Genomic DNA, 27,974 nt, shown 5'->3' on the forward strand with positions numbered 1-27,974 from the left:
GCTGGGCCCTCGTTCTGGTGGCAGGCAGGCATCTTGATCAGTGGTATTGTCTGGGCCTCTCTAGAACCTCCTGTAAGCAGATGGCTCCTTGGGGATCAACCTCATCATCCCACGCTGCACCCAGAAGAAAGGAGAGCATCATGGCCTGGGTGGCCGTTCATTCATGCAGTCAACACACGTTTATTGGGCATCGACTCTGGTCCAGACCCTAGCTAGCAACAGGGGCCTCAGAGGCCAAGTGCACACAGACCCTGCCCTATGGCGCTCACAGCCTGGCAGGGCAGCTGGTCGCATGAGCAGACATTCACAATACAGTGTGGTCAGTGTGTTAGAGGTAGCACAAGTGACCGAGGGAGCACAGAGGAGGAACCCTGGCCCGGCCGTGGGTAGCAAAGAGGGCTTCCTGGGGGACGTGTCATTTGAAGATTTTAGGGAGTGAGCAAGAGTTAGGGTGTCTCTTTTGAGGGTGTAGCCAGTGCAGAAGTTCAGAGATTCGGGAGAGATGACGGTGGTGGTGATAGCTGGGATCAGGCAGGGCCCGCCAGAGGGCTAAAAAGCCAGTGGACAACAGGAAGCACTGAGGGTGTGAAGCAGGCAAGGGTACAGGGCCCGCCAGGAGCCATCATGGAAGGTGGCAGAAAAGGAGTCAGGGGCGCCAGTGGGTGGCCATGGGCAGCGATGGGGGCCATGAGGCCCTGGTCCAAGGAGTCTGACCCTACCCAGGGCTCAGCAGGGTGGGGGTGGGGGTGCAGGCTGCCAGCCTCGGGGCCTCAGGGTGCACAGCACTGGGTCCAGCGGCTTGAGCGTCGCCTGCTCCTGCAGCCCAAAGCGCTGCCCGGGCACCAGCCGGAACTCAATCCTCTGAAGCAGCTTGGCCATAACGACCTTCACCTCCATCTGTGGGGGCAGGAAGGAAGGAGGGGGAGGAGTGGAAGCAGTGAGGTCATGATGAAGGGGGTGGGAAAGAGAGGGTACACAGGGAGAGAGAGAGGCAGTGGGGAGGCAGAATGGCATAGGCGCTCCTTTCTAGTTCTCCTGTCAGGTATGCGCAGCCTCACTCTCGATCCCCCCCCCTCTCCCGTTTGCGCCCCCCCCCCCCCCCCCCCCCCCCAGCACGCGTTTCTTCCCCCCCCCCCCCCTTGGCCCTACATTTCCTACCTGAGCAAACTGCTGCCCGATGCAGGAACGGTGGCCCAAGGAGAACGGAAAGTAGGTGAACCGTGGCCTGTGGGAGAAAGGTCCTTCGGAGTCAGTAAAAAGTACAGCGCATCCACACCACTGTCCCTCCTCTCCCCAGGCTGGACCCAGGGGCAAAGCCATCCTTGGCAAACTGCTGGGTTCCAGCCCTTGGGCAGGTATGGCGGTTAGTGTTAATCATCAACTTGGCAGAATCTGGAACGGAGAGGAGGCATGCCTGTCCGCCATTATCTTGATTGAATTCATTGAGTGGGAAACTCTGCCCAGTGTGTGGCCTGTTCTTTGGGCGGGGCATCCTGGGCTGTCTAAGATGGAGAGAGTGAGGAAAGCGCTCGCATAAACATACCGTCTCTGCTTGCTGAGGGAGCCACATGCTAGCTGCCTCAGGACCCTGCTGCTTCTGTGATGGGCTGTGCCCTCAAACTGTGAGCCAAACTAAAGCCTTCCCCCCTTGAGGCAGTTTTCTCAGAGTATGTATCCCAGTAATGGAAAAGGAGCCCAAGACAGCAAGTGACCTGAGTCTCTGAGCTGTGATGCCCCCCCCCCCACCTTCACTCAGGGCTCTAGAAGAATGGCTCCTGTGGGTGCAGGGAGCCTCTGTGGTGGTGCTTCTCCCGAAGAGCCCATCATGGCAGCTCAGGCAGGGACTTACTTAGGTGCGCCAGGGCCGAAGCGGTCAGGGTTGAAAGTCAGTGGGTCTTCAAAGTGGGTGTCCATCCTCCCCATGACATAGGTGCTGAACTGCCAGGCAAAGGAGCCGTTGTCTCTGGGTCCTAGGTCATTCCCCTCACACCTCCCAACCCATTGCGGCCCCCCAAGGGGTGACGTGGAACACAGCCCCTTTCCGCTTATTCAGGTAAGTGTGACATTCCACTGCCCCCCTGTAAAACCTCAAAGAGGACAGGGGACACTGTGACATAGCCATGACCATCCGGGTGTGCTGGACCACCGCTTGCCTGGCACAGCAGCAGCCACAGTGACCCCTATATTGTGATGAGATAACAGGACTCAGAGACTTACCTGAAGTCACCCAGCAACTACATGGCCTGGTACTAGGAGGCGCCTTCCTCCTGATGGGCGGAGGCTGGCCCCTCCTTCGCCTAAGGCTCACTTCAGCTTTCAGGACAGAGCTGGGGAAGCTGTGGCTCCCACTACTGTCCTAGGAGAGCACCTTCACCTTAACCCAAGGTGCCTCCTGAGGGAGCTGGCACACCTTCTAGGTCTTGAGTGTGCAAGGGCTATTATGTGACCTGGAAAAGCAATGTGCCCCCTAACTGGGCACGGCACTGGCCATGCTGGGCCTGCTCCCCTTGCTTCCCTGTGAAAACAGCAGCCTGGCGCTGAGCTGGGCATCTAAGGTAGTTGCTAAACACTGTCCCATGCACACAAACAGACTGACTTCTGTACCCATCAGCCACTACCGTGCAGGGATGAACGAGGCTCACAGGTGACCAGAGTGCTCCGGTGGAACCGGCTCTATACACCAAAGCCCTGTGCGCACCCTCACCCTGCCTCGCTCCTCACTTCTTCACTGCTCGTTGACAGCTCTGCTGTGCTTGTGGCTGCCTGTTAGCCCTGGCAGAGATGGCCTCACGGGCATGGCGTGGGCATTGGGCTCCACCCACACCCACAGAGGCAAGGCAGCGGCAAGCGTTGACCGAGGACAGTGATTACGTGCGGTGGGAGAGTGGCGCGCAGAGATGGGTGAGTGGCTTCGGAGGCTATTAGAAACGTGAGCCCCGGGAGTGCGTGATGGAGCATGCGCCACAGAACTGCACGCCTTCCAGCTGGATGCAACAGGTCGAGGGCAGAAGAGAGAGGCTGGCAGTGGGAGGGCGGCTGTGAGGAGCTGCGACGGGGGACCCGGCCCAGGGGTTAAAGCACTTGCTATGGAAGCATGAGGACCTGAATTCAGAGCCTCGAAGCCCGCTTAAAATGCGGGGTGAGCATGGCTGCAACTCCAGCCTCAGAAGGCAGAGACAAAAATCCCCAGAGTAAGCTGGTCAGAGAGCCTAGCCGTGTCTGTGTTTGGGTTTGGAGGAGACTCACATGAGGAAGGTGGGGGGAGACTGAGGGTGACCCCTCACATCGGCCTCATGCTCTCACATCCATGAGCACCCCTGTTCATGCATACACCCCACACACATGTGCCCATGCACATGCATATACCCCCCCCCAAGGGCATGCCCTCACACAATATGCACATATCTCCCTCCTGCCAGCTCTGGAGCCCCAGGACAGTGACTAGGCCTCGGGGTGTATGGCTGTGTATGAACGCTTCCTTTCTAGACCTGTCTGCTGCTGGACGTGTAAAGAGGAGAAGCAGAAACCGACACGGTCACAGGAAGACTAAGGCAGACACAGGACAGCCAGGAAACCGAGTGTCATCATGGTAACAGGCCCATGGCTTCCCTGACCTCAGGGAGAGTCCCAGCCTGGCCACCCTGGAACCAAACAGGCCAGCCCACCCGAGGGCCCCACGCACCAGGAGAGGAGTGTTGCCGGGGACTCTGACCCCATCGATCAAGGTCTCCTCCTCCAGCAGGCGAAAGGTGCCCCACGCTGGCGGGTACAGCCTCAGAGACTCTTTGAGGACCTGCAGAAGACATGCAAGAAGATGATGTGGGAAGTCATGAGACCTCAAGGCCAGTAGCAGTGTGTTCTGTCCCCATCCCATTCCCACTGACCACACACCCTGTCCCAGGACGGTCCAGATTCCCAGAACATCAGTCTTTCCATAGAGTCCAACCCCTCATGTGACCAAAGGAGGAACTGAGGTCTAAAGAAGGGCAGAATCCAGGACACAGGGGCAACACTGTGACCAGAAGGCAGGGACCCTCTCCTCCCGAACGGTGGCCTCCTGGAGCTTCAGGGGAGGCCTGTTCTTGGCTGGGTGGGAGAGGCGTGCTGAGCCAGCTGTATGGCAATGGTGAAAAGCTTTGGACCCAGGTGGGCTATGCCTGGAGGTGCGATTTCAGCCCTCTAGGCTAATGGGCTGCCTTCCAACACTGGCCATCTATGGAGGGTGGGAGGAAATCTCCATCTTGCCATTGAGTCCAGGGGAGCTTGGACTCCAACAGGGCCCGGTGAGGCAGCAGGCCCCTCCCACGCCTGCCCAGAGCTGTCTCACGCTGGCTGCACACCTGGGACAGGTACCGCAGTCTCCCCAGATCCTCATAGTCCAGGTGCCGCTTGGAACCCACAACCTCGTCTACCTCGGCCTGCAGCCTGCCAGGGAAGACAGAGAAGTTGAGCCCCGGAGAGAGAGAAACACATGCCCACAGCATTTTAGGGAAACGAGCGGACCGGAGATGGAAAAGCAAGGCCCAGGCTGACCACCAGCACAGCGGCCTGCCCGCTTGCCAAAGGCAGCTGCGTCCCAGCCAGGCCACATCCAAAAGCACCTAGGAACCAGGTTCCTGGAACCTTAAAATACCCACTGCTGTGGCTTGTTGCTCAGAAGCAACCTTGAAAAAGAACATGCCCCACATAGCCTTTAAGAGAGAATGCCCAGCACAGTGGACTGACAAAAGCTATGGACAGAAACACCAGCAGAAATGGCTCAAGGAGGCTGCAGCCTTCGCATGGATCTGGACCACTTTACACCCATCAGAATGGCAGGAAATGGAAATAAATAAATAACACATAAATATATATTTATAAAAATATATAATATGGATTAAATAAAATATAAAGGCCAGAAAATGGCAAATAATGTGGCGCCAGGGAGGGGCTGGGATGCGAGTGTACCATGGATCAGGACAGAAGGCGGTAGAACCGTGTGGAAAGCAGTGTGTAGCTCCCACAGAACCGGAATCAGAATCGTTGCCCAGTGATTCCACCTCGGTGTGTAAAGCCACAAGCCCTGGAGGTGGTAACTGAAGACACAGCACATGCCCGTATTTACTGCCACTGGTGCGCAGCAGACAAGGGACAGAAGCTGCCTGAGTGTCACCATGTCCAGAGAAGCCAAGGCTCCTCTATCTGCATGATGGAGCCAGATCTAGACTTTCAAAAAGAAGGACGGTGGTTCTGACCTGGGCTCCAACATTCGTGAGCCTTGAGGATGCTGTGTAGTTAACGGGACCCAGGCACAGACAGACACACGCTGATGCTATTCTTGCTGAGCACCTACATTGGTCAGTGCGCTGAAGGCTGGAAGAGGGCAGCTGTCTAACGGGGCAGTGTTTTGAGTTGGGGAGATGAAAAAGGCCCTGGAGTCAGGTGGTATCCAGGCTTGCACCACAGTGTCAATGTGCTTAGTGTCCTTGGACTTTGAGCTTAAAAATAGTTCAAATGTGACATATTTTCCCATTGTCTGGGATGGAACCTGCCTTGTACAGCTGGGCAAGTGCTCTGCCACTGAGCAACACCCCAAGCTGCTACAAAGTGCGTATTTCTAGCATATCTATATACATATATATCAACACATATACACTTATTTAAAATTCAGTAAGCTCTTTTTAAAATTTTGAGTATATTGGTGTTTTGCCTGAATGTATGTTTCTGTACCACATGCGTGTGATGCCTGTGGAGGTCAGGAGAGGGCATTGGATATCCTGAAATTAGAGTTATGGACAGGTGTGAGGCACTATGTGGGTGCTGGAAATCAAACCTGGATCCTCTGGAAGAGCAACCAGTGCTCTTAACCACTGAGCCGTCTCTTCCAACTCCCAAACAAGCTGTTTTATACTCTCATGCCACCTCTCATTTCTCCCCTTTGGGCTGGTGACCATCAATGCTTCTAACAGGCTTGTTCCCCTCCCCAAGAGTTCCTAAGGCTCTGTGCACGGCTTTGTCTACTCGCTGGCACTTCTCAGGGTGCCCAGCAAAGGAAGCCAGCTAGAATCTGACCAGCTAAGGTGCTGAGTCCCATTCCCCCACCCCCACTACCCTTCTTGGTCCTGCCACCTAAGGGCTGGTGGTCAGCCACAGTTGGGATGCTCTGTGCACAGTGGGAGGAATGGGACCACAGTTCTTGCTGGTCTCCAACTCTTGGTCTCTTGGCAGACAAAGATTCGGGGCCAACAACACCTGGGGAAAACAGGCTGCGCTAGGGCGGCGGGGGTTGGGCGGCGTGCTAGGGTAGAGTGGTGGCTACTCTACTCAAGGATCCTACGTGGCTTTTCTGGAGGAGAGGAAACATGTTCTCCGGGAGGAAAGCCGAGAGCAGGGCCCCTGGGACAGGAAACAAGGACAAAGTCTCTGGGATGAAGGGGAGCAGGGTCCACCGGAGGATTCCAGCCATGGCATGTGGGGACAGGTAGCTCTTGGAAAGACATCAGAAAAGCCCTTTTTCAGTCCCGAGGGCAAACCTTTATACCTTGCCACAATCTCTGGCTGGCGAGACAGCTCCATCACCGTGAATGCCAGGTGGTTGGCAGAAGTCTCATGACCTAAAAGAGGAAGGAGAGCTCTGGGTGGAACTGCAGGGGCTGCCCACACCCTGCCTTGCAATCCAGGTTCTTGGTAGCGTCTGAGAGTCCGCAGCTTCCCTCTCCCGTGCTGAGATGAAGGAGATAGTCTGTCTGTCTGTCCTGGCAAGCCCTCTGCTAACCAGTGAGTGGGCAAGCCTGCCCAAGCCTCCACTTAGATGCTCTGAAAGCCGTTCCTTCCATCCTCCACGCAGTTGTCCCCATTTAACCGGGAAGAAAGCCAAAGAGACATGCGCAGTGGAGCGCACCTTTAATCCCAGCGCTTAGGAGGCAGAGGCAGGTGGATCTCTCTGAGTTTGAGGTCAGCCTGCTCTACACAGGGACTCTGTCTCAAAAAAGCTGAAGCTAGGAAGAGCTTGAAATTGGAAGGGTTTGAGCCCAAGGCCCTGTGCTGCCCCAGGCTTCTGTGTGCCCACCAAAGCCTTCTCCACCCCCTGAGGTCCAAAGAAGGAAGGTGCCCCTACAGTCATGGGGACTGACAGGAGACCATCCTAACCAAAAAGGTCAGGGGTCTTCTCGGGTGAGCGGAGGTCAGGCAGCATGTCAAGTCAACAGGGCCAAAACTCTTCAAGGGTGACTTGGCTGGGGAGAGGCACCGAGTCACACGCATGCATTTGAGAGGGGCAAGTGGCTCAGCAGGTAGCCACCAGTGACAGGCCAACCGTTTCCCATAGCTGGCACGGAGAGGGAAGGTCAACTGCTCCTCAGGTCTCTCAGCCAGGACAACTCCGAATTGGCCAGGATAGCCCTGGGCTGCCTGAGCTGTGGTGAGCTGCAGACCTCTCCATGGCTCCACACAGGCCAAGGATGGGCTGTGAGGGTGGGAAGGCTTGCTCGTCCTCCCTGGGAATTGAGGAGAGCATAGAGAACAGCAGCAGCCCCAGCTGGCAGAGCGGGGACACGAGGCTCGGGCTCTCTGAGAGCCCCACACTGGACCCAGATCTATTAGGAGATGGTTTTACTTTCACTCTTCTGTTTTGCGTGTGTGTGTGAGAATAATGTGTTTGCAGGGATGTGTGGGGACACACATGGGTGTCTGCATGTATGGACAGACCAGAGGTCATCCTCGGGTGTCATTCCGGGGGAGCCGTCCACCTTGTTTTTTGAGGCAGGGCCTCTCACTAATGTGTGGCTCACTGACTGGGTGAGGCTGGCTGGCTGGCTGGCCAGTGAGCCCCAGGAGCCCTGTCTCCACTCTGCACAGGTGACTGCCGGCCTTTCTACATGGGTGCCCAACTCAGATGATCCGACTCAGTTCCTCATGCTTTGCAAGCTGCTCACCAACTGAGCTGGCCCCCAGTCCTCGGAGATGCTTTTGACCCTGTGTGGGGATCGCACTCTGCAGTCCAGCCCTGACATGGTCTCTGTAGGGCTTCTGCCCACCTGGACACATCCCACCCCTGTGGCAAGCCCCTGCCCAGCAGAACATGCCTGTCCGCTTCTGCCATGAGACGGTGACTCGATCCCCCTCTGTTCACCTGTGCCCTCCCAGACTCGCTCATCTCGTCGCAGCTGTGCGGGTCCCTGCTGCACAGGGCAGCGAGGGTGTTCATGCCATGTGGCCTCACAGCTGTGGGGCAGGCCCTCGCCAATCAACTCGGTTAACTACAGCCTCACACCGGGAGAAGCAGGCAGAAGGAAGTCTCTGGACATGAGGATGGCTTCTACTTGTGCCTAGTAAGCTCGACGGGCAATCGAGGAGGTATCTGCCGGATAAGGTAAGGAGGGGCTTTCTAGGTGAGCAATGATACTCAGGAGGTGAGCAAATGAATGAACGTTCTTGCACACATTGGTACCAAGCTAATAAATCTGAATAAACCTAACATGGGGGTGCCTAGATTTACAGCCAAGCTCTCCTGAGCCGAAGGAGCCAGCTTCCCAAACAACCCAATCACCTCCTGGGTCACAAGCAAGGAAACAAGCTCTTTTCTCCTGGGCCCTATGGGGAGCTAGGCTCAGGCAACCCCTGAGCTAGGCCAGGCTTGAGAACCCGGAGCAAAGCTTGGGCCAAACCACACCACAAGCTACGCACCCGCAATGAAGAAGGTGACAAAGTTGTCCAGCAGGACCTCGTCATCCTGAGCTCCCTCTTCAGCTGAAAGGCAAGGACACACTCAGCCCCACAGCAGCCCCGGCTCCTGGGCCCCCGGCTCGTGGAGCGTCATTTTCTCTGAAGCCAGAGGCAGAGCCAACGGTGAGAAGCGTTGGACACTGGGATGGGAGCATCCCGAGCCTGCGAGTGGGCCTGCTCCCGGGTGCCCCCGCCTCGTCCCGCACCTTTGAGAATCTGCGTGAGGATGTCGGCAGGCACGTCTTCCCCCCTCTTCAGGGCCTCCCGGCGACGCTGCACCCAATCCTTCCCCACCTGGCGCAGCAGGCGGATGCTCTCCCGGATCTCCCGCAGCTGCTTCCTCTTCCCTGGCATGAACTGAAGGAGAGCCCCAGCTGAAGGCGGCTCTTAGGGTCCCCACTTCCCTTCCCAGCCCCCACCCGGAAATCCATACAGCCTCGTGCTGGGGAGAACGTGAGAAAATTCTAGAAAAGATCAAGCAGCCAGGCAGACCAGAACAAGATGACACACTGGGTCCAAGCATGAGCTTCCCCCTCCTGCACCAAATCCCTGGAAATGATGGGAAGAGAGGCCCTTCCACCTCCATGCAGCACTGGGAAGAAAGGGCCCCTAAAGGAGGGAGATAGTTAGGGCTGCTCGGGAAGGAGGAGAAGTCGGGGCCAGAGGGAAGTGAAGTAGAACCAATGGCTGAAAAAATGGGTGGCGTTGGGGGTTGCAAGCTCAGAGACTGAAGGCCCCCAGGAACAGAAGAGAACCTGGAGATTGGCTCAGGAATCACCTTTCCCCTTTCTTCTTCTTCATGTCTGGAATAAGGAAGTGATAGCTGGAGCTACAACAGCCATCTTATGACAATGAGGTGATGTGCTGAGGACAGTGGAACACAAAGACAGAAGAATCCAGGAACATCTGACATGGTGAGGTCATCATAGCACCCTAGAATGCCTGCTTTGGGGATCGGTCAACACAAGACAAAAATTAACTCCCGACTTACAGTAAGCCACTCTGATTTTGTCCTTCCACTCTTAGATAAGGCATGCAAATGCTGAGTCAGAAGTCATTCTGGACACACCGGCACACAGAACCCATTCTGAAAAAGTCGCTGAAGGCAATGCTTCAGCACAGGCAGAGGCAAACTATGGTGTGGTCACCAGGGCGGAACAGGCAGTACCTTCGCCAGGGTGTTCCGGGACGCACTGATGCCCTCCAGCATGACCTTCACCGCCTGGGACAGGGGCTTCTGGGCGCCCAGCAGCATGCTGGTCTCCATCCCAAAGGCTGCCTGTGGGGAGAGAAGCTTGAGGTCAGGCCTAGAGACATGGGGACAGCACGGAGCCGGGTGCATGCAGTTGGAGACCTGGGCCTCGTTCTGTGTCACCCACGCCTGACAGTGACCTGTGAAGAGTCCGACCCGTGGGAAGTCCTGAGGCTTCAGCAGACAGAGCTTTCGCCTCCTCCCTGGCCCGGTGCTATTTCTCCCTGAGCTGTAGCCTTCCTTAGGGGTGGGGGGCGGCACACACACACAGCCCAGGGCACTGTTCATGACTTCACTGGCTGCCTTCAGACCGGCTTTGTGCTTCCTGTTTCCCAAGTCTACCGTGACCAGCCCAGCCATACTCCACAGGGTGCAGAAGGGATAGAGACAGGAGGGTCCTCAGAGAACATCCACCTTTGCCTTGACTGACTAAAGCCAGTCCCAATACTTCTGGGAGTCCATTTCTGGAGACAGAGTCAGAACCCCAGTCTCATGCTAGGTCACTTTTAATAACCAAGAAGATAAAATGTATAGAAATTATGCAGAGAGCAAAAGAGGAGCAGCTACGCTACAGGAGGAAGAAGAGGGAAGCGGACCCTCAACCCCTGTGCCCCAGCTTCCCCATCCCATTCCCCCACCAGCCGGTGCCACCCATCACCTTGGCCAGGATGTCAATAGTGGCGTAGGTCAGCATGTCCTGCATGGACACCGGTGTCTGGCCGTCAGCCTTGGCTTCTAGGATTTCCAGCAGCTGCTCCGCCTTCTCGTTAAATGTCTCCATCAGGCTAACCAGGGAGCTGGGAAAGCAGTACAGACGTCTACTGGCTGGCCGCCCTGTCCCCTCCGTTCAGCCTCAGTGAGGCAGGAGGAGCCTGCCTGCCTTCCAAACCAACGCCCAGACTGAGACGGCTCAGAGCAGCTGAACCTGGGCCTGGGCAGACACTGTCCCTTTGCCGCATCTTAATGGTTTTGTAGGTGCTCTGACACATGGCAATGCTGAAATTCTAGGGTCCCCAACAATCCTGGAGACAGCTGCCCTGGCTCCCCTGTCCGTGCCCCTCTGTTTGCTCCTTCAACTCCCCTTACTGCCTGTGCCACGCCACCATTTGAAGACTTTGGTTTTCCCATTTTGCTCCTGTCCCTGAGCAGTCACAGTGCCTAAGTCTAATGCTGTGGTCTAATTCCATTCTAAGTGGAAATGAGACCCCAGATGCCATCTGCAACTTAGCTCCCAAACTAAGCCACCGTGTTCTCTGCGCTGAGACATGCCCAGGCACAACATTTAGAAAGGTGCATGGAAGGGCACAGTCCAAACTCAAAACCAGCCACCACGGGAGGCAAGAAGGGCGGGGAATGGCACACTTTCCAAAAACTCCCAAGTTCTTACCAAGGAAAAATGTTTCTGGTTTAAATGTTTGATAGTAATCTGAGGAAAATGTACATGGGTAGTGTTTGCTCTGGTCTTAAGACTCCTGAATCTTTATTTTATGTGTTCTGTCCGCACGTATATAAGTGTGCCAAACGCATGCCAGGCGCCAGTGGAACCAGGGGAGAGCCTCAGATCCCCTGGAAAGTGGAGTTCGGCACTTGTGAGCTATCACGTGGGTGCTTGTACTTGTGCACAGGCATACATTTGCATGGGTACACGTGTGGAGGTCAGGGGACAACCAGGTCCTCGGCAAGAGCCACAGTGCTCTTAACCACTGAGCCATCTCGCCACCCCCCCCCACCCCCCGTTGAGGCAGGGATTCTCTGTATAGCCTTGGCTGTCCTGCACTCTCTTTGTAGAGAGTCGCAGAGATCCCCCTGCCTCTGCCTTCCCAAGGGTTGCAACTATAGGTGTGCGCCACCAAGCCCGGAAACACTCTTATTCTTGAAATACATCTGGAAAGTTGGAATTATTTCTAAATAGGAGGCTTTTAAAACATCAACAAGTATAAAAGAGAACTTTTTTTTTCTAAATTTGGAAAGAAAACAGGCGATTCCCTGTCCTCCTCTACTGCTCTGGGGCCTCCCTGGCTGCTGTGGCTCTCCCCTGGCTGCGGCCAGCTAAGCCCTCTTGTCCCGCAGCCATCCTTCCCTTCGAGGGCCTCTCCACACAACCTCCCCACAGTCAAAACCTCAGAAGCAACTATTGCCCTTAGGGAGGTAAAACTCCACCCCTTCAGGGTGGTGGGAGCGGACTCTACCCCCTGATAACTTCTGCCTGCCAAAGCACCCTCCTTTGAAGAGCAACGCTCCTGCCCACCTCCAGCTGTTGGGCACCTGTCTCTCTGTCATCCTCCCTCCCACTAGCGCCTGGACACCTGGCAGCTTCCAGATGGTCCTTAGGACGCTCTCTCTCAAGGACCAAGACATGCTCCTGACACCTGGGTTTTACCTTCATCCTCTGCAGGGATGCAGTGACTGGGTGGTTGGGTATTTTGGTTTCTTTGTTTTTGTTTTTGTTTTATCAGTCACAGGCGGGTGACCTATTTGGGCAGTGTTCGGCTGGCCAATGCTGACTTTCTTGCCACAGCTGTAAGCTGCTGGAAGGAGGGGGATGAGGTGCAGGCTCAGCCCGGGGTCTTCTGTTTCCAGCATCTATCTGTTTATTTATTGTGTGTGTGTGTGCACTGACCGCGCATTCATGCACAGGTGCACACATGGAAGTTGGAGGACAACCTGTGGGAACTGGTTCTCTGATTCCAACTGGATCCCAGGACTCAGACTCAAGTTGCCAGGCTTGGCAGCAAGGGCCTTCATCCATTGAGCCATCTTGCTGGTCCCAACACTCTATTCTTTTCTGGAAAGAATAGACCAAGCCCTTCTGGTAAAGCTAAAATCTAGAAAAGTAGAAAGTGGAAGTATACTTTCACAGTTTGGTTTAGAGTGTGCAGTGGCATTCTGTGGAATAATGGCTGGAGACTGTCACTAGCAGTTCCTATTTTTCTTTCATTGCCGAGTTAGGGCTTACTCAGCCTCTTAATGCTTTTGCTATCCAAAGTCTCTTCCCCACAGCTTGATAATGTAGGTGTTTACAATAAAATAGCCATCTGACCTTAATATCTGGTGAGAGAGCTCCCACAAATGCAAATGAATGTCCAGCCATTGAGCTGCCACCTGAGAGGGCCAGGATGGCACACTTTGTGCTGTGTGTGTCTCAGAACAGCAGCCTTCTTTACTCAGGGGTTAGGGGATGTGTGCAAAGTTCATGAGCACATACATATGAAGATGTGGCTGTGCTCATGCAGGTGTGTGCCAGTGTGTGAGGGGTCCTCTTCCACTGTTCTCCACTTTCTGTGTGCCTGTGGGCTCTCTCACTGAATCCAGAACTCATTGTTTGAGCCGGTCTAGCTAGCCAACTTGCTCTATGCATTTCCTGCGTCCATCTTCCATCCACTGAAATTACAGGTGGGCCTTCATGCTCACCTAGCTTGGGGGTCATAAACTCTGGTCTTCTTGCTTTCATGGGAAGCACTTGACCTGCTAAGCCATTCCCCAGCCTCAAGAGACACTTTGAAATGCCTTGGGAAGCATGGAACAAAAATAGTAGTAATCAGATGTGGGGTCCTCTTCACAGAGGAAGGAATCATGAAGACTGTCCTCCAGCTTTCTCTCTCTCTCTCTCTTTCTCTCTCTCTCCCTCTCAACATTTATTGTGGAAAATTCAACTTGCAGGAGTTGGTTCTCTCCTAACACATGGGTTAGAAACTGAACTCAGGTCATCAAGCTTGGTGGCAAGTGTCTCCACTGGCTGAGCCATCCTACTGGCTTTATCCTGATGTCATGACCCCATGGTTAGAACCATCTGGTTGTTGTCTATGTTCTCCTCATAACTGAAGGCAGGAACCATAGAGCTCAGCTAGCTCATGTAACTTGGCTCTCACTCTCCACTGTTATTCCTTTCCATCCTTACTTTGGCAGTATTCCAATAAGTTCAAGTTTCCACCAATTCCTCACATCTTTCATGGACATTCTTTGACAGTTTGTGGGGTATCTGTTGCTGTGTGGGCTCAGAAGTTATGGACAAGGGTTTCTCTGCTTTCTGGAACTCATGATCTCAAGAGAGAGAGATGGGTGGGAGAGACAGCCCTGTCTGACTGTGGCAGGAACTATGGTGGGAATATGGAGGGGATATCACAGCTGGGTATCAAATAGGCAGTAGGAATTTTCTGGAGGAAGTACACCCAGACAGTATAAAAAAGAACATGGTAGCTACAGAATGGTGGATGCCAGAAGCTAGCAAGATAGGAGCAGACTAGAGATGAGGAGCTGACCTTTCTCGTGAGCCACTAAAGGCTACCAAGCAGTAGGGTTGGATAGGTCTAAGTTTTATTGATATTTATTCAGGGCGGTGAGAAAGATTCATTGAAGAAAGAAGATGAGAGATTATAGAAGAGGCTACAGGGATGGCTCAGGAGTGAATGTTTACACAGAACCCACAGATTATTCATTCTAGAGTGACCTCACAGCCAAAATCCCTGATTGACACCTCATCCTGACCCCTAAACAAAGTTAACATCTCTGGGGCAGACTGTCAGCATGCACTTTGAGGTGTGATTTTTTTTTTGATATGTAATTCTTGAAGGAGGGTAGGATGTCACTGTGATTCTATAAGAAGGCAGATCTAAACCTCATCACAAGCAGACCACAAACAAGCCCAGGCTCAAAGACAGTGTGCCACCTGGCACTTGGGAGGAAGAGGCAGGCAGACCATTTGTAGGTTTGAAGCCATGCTGGTCTACATAGTGAGTTCCAGGATAGCCAGAGCTATGTAGTGGGACCCTATCTTTGAAAATAAACAAACAAAAACAAAACAAGAAAAGGAAACTACATAAACCTATACACATATCATAGATGAACAGCAAATACAAATGTATGTATGTACCTGCACAGACAAATATCTGTAGATAGAGATTCATAAACACATATATATGGATACAGTTTGTTTGTTTGAGAAAGGGTCTTGTCATGTAGCCCAGGCTAACCTAGAACTTGTAGTCTTCCTGTCTTAGCCTCCCATTGCTGGAGTTATGAAATGCACCACCATGCCTGGCACAATAAAAATGGATACAGACAGACAGACAGAAAACAAAATTATTAATTAAATCATAGTTCTAACCACAATAAATCAACACGAGAAAATACATTTTTTTCTATAAATCTGAAATTATATCTAAGTAAAACATTACCTCCCTCAGAACGTTAGGCACAACTCTGCCTGCTATCTCATGACTATAAGTGGCACTTAGGCCCAAGGGGAACAAAGGCTCGTGCTCACAGGAAAGCCTGTGTTGACGTGTCCTGGTGGCACTGTTCATGATAGCGCCAAAGTGGAGACAACTCGACGCCTACGGACTGAGTAAATGACATATATGCGGTAGCCATGCAGCGGGATATTATTCAACAATAAAGAGAAAGTAAACATCACTCTGAAGGATCGAATACAGTGTCAGTCCGTGTGTGTGGAATGTTGAGAATCCAGACAGAGTCAGTATGATATGAATTAAGGAGTGATGTTGGCACAAATCTTTGAAGACCAAAAGTTTGTCAGATGATACATTTTAAATGAATGAAGTATATGGAATGTGATACACAACTCAATAAAAGAGTTATTTAAAAAAGTAAGGTAACATCAAAAATTAAAAAATGAAGTGAATAAAATATGAAACCCAGAGTCTGAGAGAGGCAGTTTTGGATAGGAGGGACTCCGTCCTGGCCCCCACCTCTGGCCATTAGGGTCATGCAGCCCTTAATGTTTCCAAGCCATTCATATAGGGGCCCCCTCAGCTCTTCCTTTTGACCTCTGATGTCCCCAAATTTCCCTTCAGCTGGGTGAAGTCCCTGAAGGTGGCCTCCCCATCAAAGAGCTCTCTTCAACCAGCTCTCTTCTACCCCTGGCCAGGCAGGGGCCCCAACCCATCCCAGCATGCTCACCTGCGGCTGAAGGCCAAGTCCATGACTCTTCTCTGCTTGTACCAGCGCCCGTAGTCACACTCAGACACCAAGCCCTGGCCAAACAGTCTGCAAGAGACAGGAACTGGGTGCCAGAAGGAAGGTGTGGAGCAGGAGGGACTGCTCAGTGGGCATGGGGGCACCTTGGGGTTGAGAAAAAGGCTCTGGGACTAGGTGGGGTGATGGCTGCCTCATTTTGTGGATGTAGCCAGATCATAGATGTCACTGTGCATGAGATAGTGAGTGTGGTGAGTGTGACGTTATGTCCATTTAGCAGAAAAAAGAAAGTGATGCGTATTTCAAAACATCATGTGCATCCTACAAACCTGCCATTTTTATATAATTAAATGATAGATAGATAGATAGATAGATAGATAGATAGATAGATAGATAGATAGATAGATAGAAGTGACCCTGTGTCCCAGCATCAACAAGCCCTCCATTCCCCTCTCTGCCTCCAGAGAGGAAAGAAGTGTTAAGTGCCAATGACCAGAATGGGGCCACCATGTACAGGGCAGCCATCACGTGTGCTGCTCCCAGGGGAGTCCTCCTTCCTTGGGGCCTTACCTCTCCCCAAACACAGTCTGAATCGCACGGTACATCTTGGAGTCCTTGTTGTACTTGGTGGACATCAGGAACTTCTAAATATCCCCCCCAAAACAACACAATACATGAGAGGTTGTACTCGGCACACTGGCACCAGCCAAGTGTCAGCTCCAAGGGCATGCAACAGATATAGGACCAAGTGAACTGTTGACCACCAGGAAGCGTGTCTGTAGAGGGATGTGGAAAGGGGTCCAGAGTGCTGAGGGACTGTCCTATGACCACACAGCCACAATGGGCATGGGACCCTACACCATGCCTTCTGAAGCAGTATGAAAGAGGCCCGTGGTGCTGTGAAGCCTTTGAGATGCAGCAGAGACCCTCAGAATAGGTTTGCTGTCATCCCCTCCAAGCCATCCTCAAAAGAGGAAGGGCCATCTTGCCTCTCAAAGGCTATGCCAACATAAATGGTACCCAACAGCCTCTAAGGCAGTCTAGCCCAGTAGAGAATGGCTTGAGCTGGGCTCAGCATCCTGCTCCATATTTGTTGACTCCATCATCCTGGATGAGTTTCCTCTGGCCCTGTTGGTCCATATATAATGATGATGATTAAAGGGTGCCTGCCTGTTCCAGGTTGTAGTGAGGAGGAAGTTAGTTCTGCAGCAGGAGAGCTGAAAATGGTGCCTGGTACACAGCAAGTGCTCAATAAATGCCAAGGACACATCAACATCCTGCAGTTCACTTCCTACCCCATCAAACCTCAGATACACATGCTGTTTTATGCTTCTCTCACACAAAGATAGAAAAACAAGGATTTAAAACCAGCACAAGGGCCTGGGATGGCACTGAGTTTGCACAGTGTTTGCCTAATGAGCAACAAGCCTCGGGATCTGTCCCCAGCACTGCACAAAGTGGGCATGGTGGTGGACACCAGCAATGTCAGCTCATGCAGATGGAGGCAAGAAGATCAGAAGTTCAAGGTCATCCTTGGCTACATAGTGAGTCTGAGGTCAGCCTGTTGGACTCTGTCAAAAGACAAAACAAAACAAAACTGAAGCAAGGTATTGTTTGTGTGGACACAGGGTTTGAACCAGGCAATCTGAGGCCACGTGAAAGGAGAGACTGCCAGTTCTAGCCTGAAGGAGGTTCAGATCCTAGGGAACATCCCAGCCATGATGTGTGAAGTGGGGTGGACGGCAGAGGCCACGAGGCCCAGTTAGAGACTAAGTTTGGTCCTAGAAGTCCTGGGAAGGAGTTGGGAATTTCTCTACAACCAGGGCTACTACCTTCTGTGAGCTACGCCTCAGGGGTCTCACACCAAGCTTTCAGCTGAGAGGAAACCCGTAAGTCACCCCAGGGGCCTCAGCTCCACCCCCACACTGTAATTTATAAACCAAGCTCTGTCATCACCCCACCCAGCCAAGACCATGGCAGCAAATGCCACCTTCCTTCCCGCTCCTCTCAAAGGTCCCTCACATTTGTGACCCTTCCTCAGCTAAACCAGAGTCTCCACCACTGAGCTGCCACCAGCATGTATCTCCCACAGCCTGCTGTCCCAGATGCTGGGGTTCCATTACTGACCATTGAGCTGAGCATCAGGGGTGAGGGAGAACGAACCCCCATACCTTACTTCTTCCTCCTGCCCCATCTGCTGATGCCACCACTGAGGTACTAACAGCTAGGGACTCTCCTGCCACAAATAATCACACAACTGGGCAAAAGAGAAAGTCTGAAGTGTCTTGTCTCAGATGCTCAGTCATGCCATGCACGATTGTGGACCAAAAGGACTGAAAAGCAAGACAACGAAGGGTATGGTGACCGAGGACCATCCTAGCTTTCTACCCAGTCAATTCCAGGACAAAGACACTAAAGGAGACCTAGATATAGCCCAGAAGCCATGCTAAGTGGGGCAGTGAGAGGTCAGGCTCCAGGCAGACCGAGGGAGGCTGGCAGTTTTAGGCCAGTATCCTGGAGGGGATCGATGTGTAGGAAAAAACCCTCTGTGCTGGGTCCTGAGTGCTGCGTGAACATGGCGTGTACACACACGGTGATGCTGCACAACCTGAGATACCCAAAACGATGGGCAACCGTCGGCTCTGAGTGTCTCGGGGTTCACACACGCCACAGTGGTGGAAGTTGGCTTCGCCAGAACAAACCAACCGCAGATATGAAGCCCTCAGGAAAGGCCTCAGGTTCCCTCTCAGAGGGGCTGGCCCAGCGCCGGAGGAGAGTCTGTTCTACCCTACACTACAGACCTCCCATTGAGGCTGGAAAAAGACCAGATTCATCTGTGAGCAAGTCGCTTGTCAAGCTCAAGTCTGCCACTCTCTAAAGAAGTGACAAAAAAAAAAAAAAAAAAAAACAAAAACATAAATACAGGGTCTCACTCTGTATGTAGCTCTTGCTGACCTGGAACTCACTATGTGGGCCAGGCTGCCTTTGAACTCATAGAGATACCCCTGCCTCTGTCTCCAGGGTACCGGGATTATAGGTGTACCTGCCTCTAATAAATTCATATTCCAAGTGATTTTTAACTTTGTAGTTGATGCTATGGTTATCCTACCTGCCTCCTGATGTGTCCATGATGTTCTAGTTTAGGGCTGGGGTTGAGCTTGGTGCTGGCACTCTTCCAGACCCCAGGCCTTGGATTTTATCCCCAGCATCACCAGAGCAGTACAAAACAAAAGCCACTAACCCTGGGCTGGAGAGATGACTCAGAGGCTAAGGTCCGACAGAAGACCTGAGTTCAATTCCCAGCACCAGAGTCAGGTTGCTCGCAAATGCCTGTAACCCCATCTCCAGGGGCTACAAGCCCTGTTCTAGATTCTGCAGGCACGCGCACTCTCGTGTGCATTCCCACATACAGATGCACACACACACACATAGTTAAAGGTAAATCTTAAACACACACACCACACATACACATATACACACACATACACACATACACACCATACACACACACACACGTCCTGAGTTATACTTTGCCTCTCCCGGAGTCACCAACAGCCACCCTGCATGCAGACAGCCACACTCACAAGCCCACTGTGGGAACAGCACCATCTACTGAGGTATTGCTGTGTGCCGGGCATGGACTCACCCACATCAATTCAGCTCCATCTTAAGCCACCCTGGAAGAGGCTGTCATTTCTACTTTAAAGATAACGAAACTAGGGGGCTGGAGAGATGGCTCAGTGGTTAGGAGCACTGTCTGCTCTTCCAGAGCTCCTGAGTTCAATTGCCAGCAACCACATGGTGGCTTACAACCATCGATACCCTGAACTGCTCTCTTCTAACATGCAGGTGTACATGCAGATAGAGCACTAGTATGCATAAAATAAATAAATAAAATCTTTTTTTAAAAAAAGGATAAAAAGATAACAAAACTGAGGCGCGGAGTAATGAAGTCACTTGCCCCAGGTCAGCGTTCAGATTTGAGTCCATTCCTGTAGACAGTGTATGCCTGTTCCTGGTACCAACATGGCCCATACTCCTCATATCAATGGGGTGCTCAAGCCCCACTTCTGGGAAGATTAAACAGCGCCATGGTGGTTGGAGGACACAGAAAAGCCTGTCATGCATCAGGACTCAAAGGAGGTTGGCTAGAGGGGTAATACTAGTCTCTTGGAACCAGTGTCAGCCGGGGAAAGGAAAGCCATGGCAACGGAGCCATCTCTTACCTTGACTGATTCAGGACTCGTGACAATGACTGAGGTTTTGTGAAAGACATTGACTCTCACAACAGGACCATACTTCTTAGCCCTGGGGACCAAAGTGACTGTCAGTTCCCCGAAGTGTGAATCCCATCATCCCCCGGCTCTGTAGGTCCCCACTGTCAGGAGCAGCAGACATATCCCATTCCAAGAGGTACTCATCCGCAGACACAAGAACTTCTTCTGGGGCTCAGGAGGCCTGGGCTGGGGGTTGAGGGTATCTTGTCTTTGTTGTTACCTCCTTGCTAAGTACCCCTTAAACAAACTCACTTTTCCGCATCCATCAAAGAAGACTTGTAATCCTTTCCTCTGCCTACAAAAGCTTGTGCCAGGAATTAAACAGTATGAGATGTTTTGAAGTTTTTTAAAGATAGAAAATAACACTCCAGACAATAACTGTCACCTGCACTCCAAGCCAGTTTGTGGATGAGGAAACTGAGGCTCAGAGATGCTCACAGCTGTTCTAAGGCTCTTCGGTTAGTCAGCTGAAAATCTTTGGCTTCCTGCTGCCTTAGCTGGCTCTGTGCTCAGGGGAGCTGCCGAGGCAGGAGCGGCCTGGGTAAGGTCGGGTGCTGGGAGAACCCAGCTGGGAGGGCTTGAAGGTAGCACTGGGAGTGAAGGTCTGACAGTCTCTGGAAGACTGACAGTCTCCGTGGTGGGCCAGGCAAAGTGAGGTTCCTAATGAGAGAGCCAGAGCAAGAACAACAAGAGACAAGCTGGGACTCACCAATCCAAAAACACGTCTTGGAGCACACGGCCACAAGCTTCGTCCTTTTTCCAAAAGTACGGGAGATGTCCGAGAAGGAAGCTAGAAGAGAGAGAGGGGTCAGGCCTGATGGCGGTCACCCTCAAGGGTGCCGTCCTCCTCAGGACTGGGGGAGATGTTCTTGGGAACTGAGGCTGGAGGGGTGGTGCTGGTTTGAGGGCAGCAGGCCAAAATGCCAATGGTGCAAAGCCTGGTCCAATGGGTACTGAACGCTTCCTTAGAGAGCGGTCTCGCTTCTGTCCCTTTGGTCAGAGGTCTGTGGCTGGCTCTGAGGAAGCTCTCGGTGGCCTCTGACACTCACGGGACATTAGCCATGTGCCGGGTCCCATGCTACGCCATACCCCTGGTCCCCAGCATCACCTGGCTAGGTCACGCACCACAATAGCCATTATTGTTTTTAGGGCGGGTGGAGACAGGAGTGGACAGCAGGCACCAGGCTGAGCCCCACGGCTTCTCATCAGGACAGGGCACACAGTCTCCAGTGTGAGCAGAGGCCATAAATACCCCTGCTTGCTGTCACCTTGATGTCACTGTCACTGAGTCATTTTATCCCTCTTTGCTCTGAAGCCTCTTCAATGGGTTGCAGTGAAGTTACAGCTGGAATATTTATTCTAGGTTGTCGAACCCAGGAACAGACCCAAAGAAAGCAAATAAATAAGTTCCGGAGAATCAGGTGACACAGAAAACCAGTGAGGCTGGGATGAGGCGCAGGTGGTAGGGTGCTTGCCGCACTCTGTGAAGCCCTGGGTTCTGCCCCCAAGAACTGTATAAACTAGGTACCTAAACTAGCACATATCTGTAATCCCAGGATGGGGAGGTGGAGGCAGGAGCATCAGAAGTCAGTCCATCCTCAGCTACATAAAGTTTGAAACCAACCCGGCCTAGAGATCTGAGATGGGGCGGTGATGGACAGACAGAGCAGTAGAGCAATAGGGAAAGGTGTGTGCGGGATGACATTTAATACAGATGAAGAATGTTTCCCTCTGCTGAGGGGCTGAGAGATAATTCAGTTGTTAATGCAGTTGCCATGCAAGCATGAGGGCCTGAGTCCTAATTCCAAGCACCAATGTTAAGGGGGGAGGCATGGCAGAACACCCTGTAATCCCCATGCTAGGGAGATGGAGCTCACTGGCTACCAGTATGGCCAAATCGGTGAGCTGTGGGTTTAATGAAAGACCTTCTCTCAAGAAATAAGATATAAAGTGGTTGAAGAAGACATCCGACATCTCTGTCCTCTACCTGCACATGCATGTATACACTACACACCACACACACACACACACACACACACACACACACACACACACACACACGTGCACACACACGGAGGTGGTTTGTGAGTTGGGACACAGAAGCTGTGACAGATCTGGCCACAGATCTACGGGGGAAGAACACTCCTGATGCTGGGAGCAGCAGGTACCATGGCCCTGAGCTAAGTATGTGCTTGGACAGCAAGAGGGAGCACCTGTGAAAGCAGGGTGCTAGAAGAGAGCTCGGCACAAGGTGGAGTCACCAAGGTGCGAGGATGGACGATGGAGGGCACTGTGGACCTTGACAGTGAGGTGCAGGTCTTATCCACTGTAAGTAAAGGCAGCCCAAGGCAGCAGCGGCCAGTGGGAATGAGAGGTTAAGAGCAACAGAGCAGGGCAGAGTCAGCAGGGACGGAGACAGAGTGAGGTGGAAGGTGTGGGTCAGTGAGCGGCTCAGCACAGAGGCCTTTGCCCTTCTCTGGTTCTGCCTTAAAGAGAAGCCTCATTGATGGCCCTGCTTCCTCATACAAGCACCAAGAGTTACAAGGGAAGCTGTGCCTCAGTTTCCCAGAGGTTCCTCACTTTTTGGCTTAAGTTCTTTCTCTATCCATATCCCCAAACCTGATCCCATGAGCTGCTTGCTGTTCTTGTCACAGGACCAAAGCTGAGACAGGCAGTTGGATCCACTAGTTTGTACCAGCCAATGAACCAGAAAGGAGGGCTTACAGCAGTGGTTCATCATCCTGTGGGTCACAAATCCCATAGGGGTCGAATATGAGACATCCTGCATATCAGATATTCACATTAAGATTCATAACAGTAGCAAAAGTTCAGTTACAAAGTAGCAAGGAAAATAATTTTATGGTTGGGGAGTCAGCACAACAGGAGGAACTGGATTAAAGGGTCACAGCGTTAGGAAGGTTGAAAACCACTGAATGGGAATCAGAGGAGTCCAGAGGACACTCCATGCTAAACACAGGACTGAGGGCTCAAAGGGAGGTGCCATGTTCCAGTCTGCATCCAGCTGAAGCCACAGGGATGCATGGGAACAGAAAAAGAGGACTCAAGGGCTGGAGCATCATGGCAAGGTCACAAAGCAAAAAGACGGTGACCAAGGACACTGAGTAGGTGCCTCCAGGTAGGAAGGAGCAGAGAAGATGCCCCAGTCTTTAAGGGCAGGGGTGTGGGTTAGGGCTGTAAGGTTGGCACCTGGGGCTGGCATTGGCTTCAGCAACATGGGCAGAGAAGCCAAAACTAGATGGGAGTGAGTTCAAAAGCTGGTGGGAGGGAGACTGGAGGCCCATGGGCAGGGTCTGCTTAAAGGGCTTGCTGCAGGGGGCAGAAGCTGGAGGGGGGAGGACAAGAGGCAGAGAGATGGGCTTTTTCAAGGCCGAGATTGGTGTAGAATGTTACATAAAGATGGGGGAGATATGGAAGAAAACCAGTGGGGTAGGCAGGGGGGAAGTACTGCAGGGGCAGGGCCACTGAGCTAGAGGGACGGGCTGGCCTTGGTCAAGGCATCAGTGGCCACCCGCAAGAGCAGCTGGAAGGAGCCCGTGGGCTGGGGGGGTAGGGGTGGGCAGCTGTGGCAGCGGATGCCAGGGCAGGAATTTCTCCCCAGTTGCTCTATTTGCTGGGGGAAGGAGGAGGCGAGAATAAAAGCTGAGCATGCGATTGGAGGGGGAGGTATCCGGGCTGAGAGAAGGCAAGAAAACCGCCTGGAGAGGGGGGTGGGTGAATGTACTGGAGCAGAAACGTGTAGGGCGACTTAGGTCACTTCCAGTAAGGTGCCTTGGACAAAGGTGAGCTCCAGACATCACGCACTGTGGGCTGTACTGGCAGAATCATATATGCATCCCTCCTAGAACTATACAAACTGAGGTGAATGTTCTCAGTTTTGAGTCACCTCTGTGAGCGTGGGTCCTCTTTCCCCTCCTGGGCCTACACCTGACTCAACAGCAACCTGGGAAGACCGGAGAAGGGAACCAAGGGCTGTTCCTTCTGGCACCAGCAGGGGGCACAAGAGAGAAGACGAGCAGGAGGACCCCGCCCCCGATACAGCAGGTAAAAAACGATAAAGGTGAGCACTGGGACCCCACACTCAGAGGCCACTTGTCATAGCCCTGGTGACAGATTACATAAGGCAGGGCAGGCCATGGGGAGCAGGCAGGGCCGCACTTGCCAGAACACCCACTTTCTCGTAAGAGTGACTGGGCAACTGGGGATCCAAGGGTTCTGTGGATTTGGGCGCTCACAGAGCAGGGGCCACAGTGAGACCACCAGAGGGATGTCCCCACAGGGGTTGAGGAGGCTGTGCACCACAGGTGTGTGCAGGTGAGACCCATGAGTGTGTCTTGCGCCAGAGATACCAAATGCTCAGCTGGGATCTCAAAGCCCACTGGATGGCACCACCCACCAGGGTCAGGAGTGGGGCTCTCTCACGACTGAGCCTGAGCCCTGTCTGTGTTTGGTGGGCTAGTCCCCATCCGAGACAGCTCATGAACCAGCAAGTCTGAGTGGGGAGAAAAAAAAGCTAACACTGCCTCCATCAGACCATCCAAAAGACAACGTCAAGATACCTATCCCCTCCAAAAAAGAATAACAAATCAGGTCAAAGAAGACCCCTCATTGTCAAGTTGTGTTGCTGCACAGTACCAGGAGAGCAGGGCCTGGTGGCGTTTACAGCAGGAAGGGAGAAATAAAGAAGCAGAAAGCGTTTGTGTAGGATCCGAATGCGGGGCTTACGTCTTCAGCCCTCGCGCAGATCACAGCAGTGGGATGCTGCACTTGAAGTGGAGAAGGCAGGTTGGGGGAGGGCCTCCTGCAGAGCGAGGAGGATGGAGGGCAGGGTGGGGGTGCCGCAGCTGCCTCTTGCAGGCACAGGGCTCCTCGCTTTGCAGGCTGGATCAGCTCTGGAACACCAAAGGACTGAGAGTGTTCCACGGGTTTCCTTCCCATCAACCTTGGGGTGGCCTGTCACAGTTTGCGAGCCGGGGCTTCTCATTTGTGCTAGATGTTCCAGAACTTTCATTTGGTTTAGTTTTATATTTGATCAACAACCCATTTGGAATCCAAAATCTTTGAATTTATGCATTACCAAAGAGCCTGGTCAGCTTCCTCACAGGGCTCTGTCCTCAACCAATCTGCAAGTCACAGGTGCTCTCTGGTGTAAGAGATGGAGAGGGAGAGCATAGAAAGGAGAGATACAGAGTGTTCTTGCTAGAGCTGTTTGTTTGGCTTTTGTCAACTTAACACAAGCGAGGGTCATCTGAGAAGAAAAAAAAAAAACTCAATTCAGAGAATGCCTCCAGCGAAAGTGGCCTATAGGCCCTGTGGGGGAGCATTTTCCTGGTCGGTGATCAATGTGGGGGACCCACCCACTGTGGGTGGTGCCATCCCTAGGCAGAGTTCTGGGTGGTGTAAGAAAGCAGGCTGAACAGGCTGTGGGGAGCAAACCACTAAGCAGCACCCCCCCCCCATGGTCTCTGCTTCAGTTCCCAACTCCGGACCCCTGCTTCCAAGTTCCTGCCTTGACTTCCCCAGATGATGGACTATAACCTTCAAGGTGAAGTACGCCCCTTTCTCCCCAAATTCCTTTCAGTCGTGGTGTTTTATCACAGCAATAGAAGCAGACTAAGACAGAAACATACTGCTACATAGACGGCCCTTGGAAACACTATGCTAAGTGAAAGGCAGAGAAAAAGGGTCCCAGATTGTACGCCTCCATTTACATAAAGTGTCTAGTACAGGCCAGCCATGGAGACAGATGCAGACTAGGGCTGCTGGGGCAGGCGGACAGGGCGTGCTAGACAACGGATACAGGATTTCTTCCTAGGGGTGATAGAGATGTTCTGGAATCACTAATGATGGTTATGCAACTCTGTGGCTCGGCTAAACACTCTCAGAGGGCACATTTCAAAGTGTGCGCATTATATCATCTCTTAAAGAGAGGGTAGACAGAGTTCAGTTCTGCCTCCTCCAGACACAGGTCCAAACAGTTCTGAAAGGCCCGAAGCCACTATCAGAACAACAGCAAAAGCTTGCTTATTTCTGAACTCCGGATAGATGGCCTGGAAACAGAACCTGTGCGTGTGACAGATTCTGAGGGGTGAGACACTGACAAGACAGACACCTAGCGGGAGGTGGCGGCGACTTAAGGATCTATGAGATGACTCCATACATTCAGGGGTCCAACAGAACGGCCCCCTCTCTGAGGAGATAGCAGTCCAGTCAAGCCATGTAGGCCGGGGGGAAAGCCTATTGAGGTGGAGTGAAAGACATAAGTGCTAAGCAAGACAAAAAGAGTCCCGGGGAGACCCCCCCGCCAAGGTCAAAAAGAGGGCATAGGAAGGGCAGAGAGACAAGGGGAGAGAAGAGTTGCCCCCCTATGCTACCGGCCACAGGGGTCACTCTTGAGTCCACAAACCGGAATTCAGGCTGCCATGCTGAAGACGGTACCTTCCAGAATGCTCACGTCCAGAGACACCCAGAGGTCTTCAAAGTGTGTCTAATACTAACGTTTATTTTCTCACTCAACAAGCATTCATTGTGGATGTGTAAGATGCCAGGCACCGGAGATACACAAGCAAACACAACAGCTCTGCCCTCCTCGGGCACACATTCTGACGTGGGGGTAGTCAACAGGTGGGAAGAAGGAGGCACACCTACAAGCAGCCCAGGGCCGGGCGGGCTTCACACAGCATGACTGGCAAGAGGGGACAGGTATTGAGTAGGCCTGTGAACTCAGCGGGGGCCTTGCAGGCCATGCAAGTTCATGTGGAAGTGTGTCTTTCAGTTCTAAAGTGACGGGAAGCCCCTGGGACACTGCCATAACACATCCACTCTTAAGCTTCAGGAAGCTTTTGCCCACCATGGTGGCACACCCCTTTAATCCCAGCACTCAGGAGGCAGAGACAAAAAGATCTCTGTGAGTTTGAGGCCAGCCTGGTCTACAAAGTGAGTTCCAGGACAGCTAGGGCTATGTGGAGAGACCTTGTCTCCAAACAAGGAAAGAAAAAGAAAAAGAAAGAAAAAATAAATAAATGTTAGTTTTTGATTGGGGGCCATTGGTAAAGTGGGTAAGGGCCAAAAATGGAATAGAAATACTGAGGACAAATGGAACGTCCCAGGACAGAAACATAGACACTGGGAAACGTGACGGAAGCACAGTGTTCTGTACTTGGACACGTTGGTCCTGTCCAAGTCCTAAAGTTAGCAGCACCCACTTTAAAAGCAGGCTGACCTCGGTTTAAATCTAGGCTTACCAACTGTGTGACCTTGGGCAGGTGACTTCGCCTCGCGCGCCTCAGTCTGCTGGTCTGAACGATGGGGTAACAACAGCGCCTACCTGACAGGACTGTCGCTGCCGTCACATTTGTGCGGCCCAGCCAAGCGCGGTGGGCGCCCAGCTGCTGCTGCGGCTGTGAGTAATTTGTTACTAAGAATAGTTAGCGCCCCTCTCCGGGCCTGCGTCTTCGAGCTGGCCGCGCGACCAAGACCAGGCTGGACCCCTGGCCCGGTCTCTGGCTCATACGCGGTCCCCAAACCCCCCCACGATCGAGCGCCCCAGCCATGCCCCCGCCCCCACCCCCCGCTCACCTGGGCCGCGGCGGCCCGGGGATGTGCTCATAGCGGCTGCGAGCGCGATGCACGAAGGTGCAGCAGAGGCCGAAGGCGAGCAGGACGGCACTGCCGAGCAGCAGCAGCCCGGGGCTCATGGCTCCGGGCCCGGCCTGGGTGGGCACCGGGTGCCAAGGGGGCCGGAGGCCGCGACCGACTAGCTGTCAGCGCCGCGCGCCGCCTCGGCCCCA

General features: G+C 52.9%; 1 protein-coding gene across 1 annotated transcript; it reads right to left on the reverse strand.

Moving 5' to 3' along the window:
• Positions 1-158: 158 nt before the first annotated feature.
• Positions 159-27,969, reverse strand: LOC129665970 (cholesterol 24-hydroxylase). The gene is made up of 15 exons (XM_055592942.1): positions 27,763-27,969; positions 20,876-20,956; positions 20,116-20,197; positions 16,460-16,533; positions 15,875-15,961; positions 10,614-10,752; positions 9,872-9,982; positions 8,910-9,060; positions 8,665-8,727; positions 6,521-6,593; positions 4,341-4,425; positions 3,683-3,793; positions 1,850-1,938; positions 1,159-1,225; positions 159-897 (listed from the first exon to the last, which is right to left on the reverse strand). The coding sequence occupies exons 1-15, from the start codon at positions 27,879-27,881 to the stop codon at positions 727-729; spliced, it is 1,503 nt and encodes a 500-aa protein (XP_055448917.1). The 5' UTR covers positions 27,882-27,969; the 3' UTR covers positions 159-726.
• Positions 27,970-27,974: the final 5 nt, after the last annotated feature.

The sequence above is a fragment of the Psammomys obesus genome, unplaced genomic scaffold, assembly GCF_907164565.1.
Source record: "Psammomys obesus unplaced genomic scaffold, mPsaObe1.curated_primary_1811, whole genome shotgun sequence".
In the NCBI taxonomy this organism is placed as follows: domain Eukaryota; kingdom Metazoa; phylum Chordata; class Mammalia; order Rodentia; family Muridae; genus Psammomys; species Psammomys obesus.